General features: G+C 41.8%; 1 protein-coding gene across 1 annotated transcript in view; it reads right to left on the reverse strand.

Annotated features, from left to right (window-relative positions):
• Positions 1–2,207, reverse strand: part of LOC134532771 (coiled-coil domain-containing protein 174) — a 159,745-nt gene extending 157,538 nt beyond the window's left edge. The window contains exon 1 of the mRNA XM_063369605.1: positions 2,013–2,207. Coding sequence (XP_063225675.1) covers positions 2,013–2,045 — 33 coding nt within the window. The 5' untranslated portion in view covers positions 2,046–2,207. The remainder of the gene's footprint in view (positions 1–2,012) is intronic.
• Between the last annotated feature and the right edge of the window lie 4,161 nt (positions 2,208–6,368).

A 6,368-nucleotide genomic window follows, 5' to 3' on the forward strand; every position in this document is an offset into this window, starting at 1 on the left:
TTATACCATGTCACTGCTTCTTGAATCGGAAAAACTTAAAAACGAAAGTGAATCATTTTTTAAAATTTCCAAAATTTTGGGAATTAACCTTCTGCTGATGGGGAGAGCGGGCAGGGGCAGTTGACCCCCGGACAAATTTTCCACCATGCCCTGGCCTCATGGATACACAAAAAGCATGGGTATTGCACATATATTGAAAGTAGTGGTTTGGCTAACGCTCGAAAATAGTGGTATTTTGCATCTATCACCCTCCCCCCTTTGCTCATCGGATCATAGTCATGGAATTATTATATTGTCATCTGGATTACATACACTTGCAAAGTTTCAAATATATACAACATTAGAAGTAGGTTAAAATTGACTTACAAGTCAAATGATTTTTCCATATTTTAAAATTCTCTGAAATAACCTAACCAACCATTAAAATTTTAACTACCGGTAATTCAAATAGTGTGATAATATTCTTACAGTGCTGATTTTCTAGAAAATAATAATAAAATTCCAAAAATATTTTTTTCAAACACTAAAGACATTCCTGTATTTACTCTGAAAACAGCATCTTTATATTCCTACTGGTTTCTGAGAAATGACAGTTTATAGCTTACATTACAATACCTATGCACTGATGGGGCCACTGAAACTTTTTAAGATTTATATGTTATTACAGGTGCCTGAGCAGTGATGTGGCCGCCGCAATTGTGTTTTAGTGCAGCAACTTTATATTGTGGTTCTCGATATCCAAGAAATAGTATTAATTTGTATTAGGAGTTTGTGATACAATTGAAGGTAAAATGAAATTTAAAAAAAAGATGTAAGTAGACTCTCCTTTTTTATTTTTTTTTATATACATCCCATCAGTAGCGGATCCAGGATTTTGGTTTGGGAGGGGCTTGACCCAGCTGAGGCTAGGCTTTATCAAAGCAAACACTAAAACAATAGTGGACCAAGATGCTTTTGGAGGGGGCTTGAGCCCCTTAGCCCCCCCTCTGGATCCGCTACTGCATCCCATTGCATCAGAATATCTAAATACAAAATATACATGTTTCTTATGTATGGAAAACCACAGGATCGGCAACACAATTAAAGCACTACATGATGACAGCCACTTCATTTCATAGGCTATCTAATGTGACCTACAAACGAAAATTTATCAGAAACCGGGAGGAATTGAGCAACGCTGTTTTTAGGGTGAATACAGGAAAATCTCAGTTAAATAAAAAAAAAAGCATTTTCAGAATTATATTATTACCTAAAGAAATAAAGTAATATTCTTACCAATAATGCAAGGCTGTTTAAAATAATTATGAGAAAAAGTGCCATGTTGTATGCGTTTTATCTTCCTTTCTTTTATGCACCCCACTCCTTGGTGTAATCATTATCATTATCATTATGGAATCGTATAACATACAAACCCTGAATTAATGTGTTTTTAACTTCTTGCACAATAAAAACTTAGCCTTTTAAGTTAAGATACTGGTGCTAAATGGTAAGGTCCCCCCAAAGGCTGATACAGGAAATTATTTCATGAGGTGATTTTAAAATATACCTATATAAATAATTTTTAAATTCAAAAAACTTAAGGGTCGACAGGGGGTTTGGACAGTAACATCATTCTCAACATGCTTAACTGGCTTTGTGGTTTGTGATTTCAGGTGTTTTAACAGCTCATTTTACGTAATCCAAAATAACGTACTGCCTTCACTGAAATCTCACATATTTCTTCATAACTTGACAGGATTATTCCGTTCTATCCTATCATATAGCCCCTCCCCCTACCACCTTCCAACAATCCAGCCCAACCTTCCATGGGGTTTCAAACGTGTCCTATATTAAATCTCGGATTTTATATAGTACATGAACATTGAGCATCAAATCAAGTTGCTAGGTTAACTATTTTGCAATATCCAAATTTATTAACTCTACAAAAACCTATTATGACTTAATTTTTTTTTTTTTAATTTAGTCAATTAAAAACTATACAATCAACTGATGTCATAATTTTTTATACTTACGGAAGACGTGCTTATTTCAATCTTTTTCGACATTACTAATCACTAAACTAAATAAAACTTCAATGTCATTATAAATATAAGAACCTACAAACACAAACAAATAACATAACTATGAATTCTACAGAATGTGTCTTTTATTTGCCACATATTTTAGAACTTTCAAATCTCTGAAAACTCTTTATGTTTTATGTGCCTGAAACAGTGTGGTATGTTATCGTTTTCTTCGTCACGTTAAGATGCTCTCAGGTCAAATATATCATGCCCTCTATGCAGAAAGAGTTTATATATATATATATATATATATATATATATATATATATATATATATATATATATATATATATATATATATATATATATACACACAATATATATATACATATATCGTACGGTCCTTAATTAAAATGTGCGACTCGACTACGAGTCTTTCATGTGTGCTACGTAATTAATAATGTTTTTAGGCAGCCCGCCGAGGTGCCTGCGCTTCATGCCATACTAACTCCCCACGGAGAACTTGTACATTGCCCACGCGGGACCGCATTGCGCCTAACGCGAAACTGAACTTCAGAACGCATCATCCCCTGGGACGTGCAACAGTCGCGGACGAGATACCACATTGGGTTCTGCCGCGCCCATTCCCAGTTTAATGTGGCCCCCGCCACCACGAGGACGAGCCTCGATTTACGTAATTCCCCTGAACAGAGGGACTAAAACCACCCCGAGCCCGGGACGTGCTCGTAGTGACTTTATTGTTAGATTTCAGTGTTAGTGTTAGTGTTCGCCTTCATCCTTACTTACATATCCAATTCAGTGTTATGTGTAATTTCCCATTCAGTCATTAGTGTATCTTCTGTGTTCCGCACCGTACGGACTAACACGTGCTAAGCACTAGACCTGCTGCTCTCTCGAATCATCGTCACCGTAGCTCTCAGGGTAGCCTGCACCCCTCGATGTGCTAGCCTCTGGTATACCGTTAGACAATAACCAGTACAGCCAATCGAGGGCCATGTGAGCGGAGTGGAGGTCGACGATGATACGACCAGTCACGTGAAAGTGTCTTATATGCGAAGTGAAGGATTGTAACATGTGCTTCAGTAATAAATAAGTTATGACATCGTACGGACGAAGGCCACCCCAAAGCCCGACCTGCACCCGCCAGTACTCGGCTCCGCTAACGGAAAGCACCCCTAGCCATGGCCCACCTGAGTCAAGTGAGCGGACCGCAGCCCAAGGTAGAGAATAGCGAACCATTTTAATTACGCATGCAACGCACTACCCGTGCCTACAAAATTCCCCACACAATAATAAAGTAATCAGAAACAAACAAAAGCCCCTAATTAATAGAGTGCGACGTAGGAGTGCCCGGGTCACTCACGTGTAGCTTTCTACTAAAACAGCTGTGAGTGCAACCCTTGCGGCCTTCAGCCCAAATTCAGTAGTGAAACGTGTGACGTAACGCAAACTGCCCCAAATTAGAATTATCATTCGCCACTAGAGTAGTTATCAAGAAACAGACAGTCTCCAGCCTGACTCTAATATTCAAACTTATTTTAGACAAACTTATTAAATGTCAATTATAAAACCTATATAGATATTAAGTTAATCATTAAGTTTTATTGTATGAATTTAGAGCCACTTGCTTTTTATTATTAATGTAATTTTTTACGAATAACGGAACTTTAGAAACTCTGGCGCGACAGGGAGCTCACCCCTCCCCTCGCGCCAGGGCCAGACGCCAGTACAGCGCGACTCGCGGACCGGGACAGACGCACGTCCCACGGGGAGCCAGCATCTCTTTGTTTCACCGAACGTCCATCTGGTAATTATAGTCACAACCAAAACCTTCTTTTTTAAATACTCCCCGTGTGCGCACGGTCCTTTTCCGGTGTAGGGCCTATCCCAGCCACGTCAATTTAACACGCCCCACACAAAGCATTACGTGGGGCCGTGCAGTATACGGCACGGGCCGTCTCCCGCCACCCCAGAACTCTAGTTAATCGCCCCGTGCACAGGCACAGGCTACATCCAAGCTTAAACGTGTTTTTAATTTAGTAGCGAGCCGCGGTCCACACAGGTGGGCCCGCGCGTCGCAAGTTACCGATTACGAGATTAGCCGATGCTAATCGAACACTCTCCCTCAACTGTGACTGGCGTGAGGACTTAATAAGTAAACGCACGTAGAGACACGCAGGTGTCCCTCTCAAATAACGTGTGCAGTGTAATCGTGTACGTAGAAGCACCACAGAGTGCCGTTTTGTCAAGTGTAATTGTAATAATAGTGTAATCAAAACTTCTACGTGTTCCGACGCCTCATTGGCAGTCATGTACAGCCGAGTAGATCTCGCGCCCAATGTAATGAACCAGTGTTAATCGTGAACAATAAAACGTCCACCCGCACCTCCCGTACGCGACGTGCGACCCGTAGAACAACCAGAACAGTGTATGTAAATTAACCTAAACAACCCAACCTAATCAGGAAACAAATTCCATCACCGCCGACGGTTCTAGCGGACCACGCTGGGGCAACGAACCCACGACCACCACATGGTTAGACACCGAGCTAGCCTGGCGCCCTCCCGGAACAGAAATCTCTAAGAAAGCCAGCCACCCCGCTAGGACCTGCGCCCGACCTCGAACACGAGACCGCGGCGGACGGCAGTTAAGTCCACGTGTGTTGTTTTCATAGTACGGCATCCTGGGTGGCCATAACAGCCCGGGGGCCCTTTGTAGACGCGTCCCTGCCTGCAGCCACGAGGCAAAGAACCCCGACCTCGAGACCAAATTTCTTTTCACGTAATTTAATTAGCATAATTTCAGGGCAGGCAGTGGGGACGGCATCACATATAAATGAATCAAAATATTACAGCATTATCTTTGATAGTGAACTAGACATCTACATCTCACACAATGATCAGATGTGGTGAAATAGTTCTTCATTTTTATATAGAGAATACAAACTTAGAAATAAAGTAATAATTTCTAGACTATTTTAGCTAAATGAAAAAAATGCCATTGACATAACAGACTACATAATAAAGGATTTAAGTGGATTCGCTGTATATTGGGTTCAGCAGTACCTCTGACAATGGCTCTACAATGGCTGGAGTGCATTATGAAGTCCAGGCGAGAATTCTTAAAATTAATCGTAACGTATTATTTGTTCCTAATACAGATCACTCTTTTATATGTAAGGAAAGCATTCGTTTGTAGCTGTTTCACAAAGTGTGACATTTTTTGGAACCTTATAAAGTCTTGACGCCGTCCCCGCTGCCTGTCTTAGAATTACATAGCGAATTTGAACTGTGGAAATTTAGAATGTAACTCGAGGGCGGGGTTCTTTGCCTCGTGGCTGCGGTAGGGACGTATCGACAAAGGACTCCCCGGGCTGTTTAGGCCACCCAGGACACCGTAACGATTAAAAGAACACGTAAATATAACTGGATTTATTAGCACATCACACAGTACATTACGTCACCTGGTACAGGACACTGTCCCGTAACTGGCCGTATCATTGTCTACCTTCTAATCTCCTCACACACAGCCCTCAAATGGTGGCACTGTTTCACGGCTTGTGGAATTCCCCGGAAATACCCCACCGAGGGTTGCAGGCTGAAACTAAGGCTAGAATTAATACCGTGGGATAAAGCCTAACATGGAAATGTCCTGTAGATCGGAATGAATCTGACACATAAATATAGTTCAGGTTAGATTAACATAATTACCAAGAGTCCATCCTCGTAGTGGCTTGGAGGCCATGAAATGCTGGGCGCGGGCGCGGCAGTACCGGGGCACGGAAAACTCACTCGCGACCGCGGCACATCCCAGGAACTAATTTGTTATGACGTCGTACTGACCATGGCCGTTAAGCCCGTGCTCTGCACCGCCAGTACCGTATCCCGTTTTCGGAGCGCGCCCCTTGCCCAGCCGGATTGAGTAAAGCGAGCGCCCTGGGCGTGACCCCAATTAACTGAATTAAACATCAGGACACGTAACCCCGGGGGCTCGCCTACGGAAAACATTTCCCAAACGATGCACTAGGACGAAATTAATTAATCACAAGCAGTGAACAAGTGCGTCGTAGAGACTCCATGCGTGTGCGGCATGCACAGAACAGAAAACAATCCTCATTACTAGCCACAGCGGCTACTGGCCTTGATTAATTGGCCTATGATAGTGGTCTAGCCAAACTAAGGGAATTCAAACCCAAACAGTGCACATTGAGACAATTTGTAGTTAAATTTACAGTCGCCAACTTGGTGCCGCTTTTTAAATTAATAAATCTATTAAAACAACTGTTAAGCATTAGGCAACTATTTGCCAGATGCAAAGTTTTAATCAAGCACCTGGAGTATGTTT

This window comes from Bacillus rossius, chromosome 6 (assembly GCF_032445375.1).
Source record: "Bacillus rossius redtenbacheri isolate Brsri chromosome 6, Brsri_v3, whole genome shotgun sequence".
In the NCBI taxonomy this organism is placed as follows: Eukaryota; Metazoa; Arthropoda; class Insecta; order Phasmatodea; family Bacillidae; genus Bacillus; species Bacillus rossius.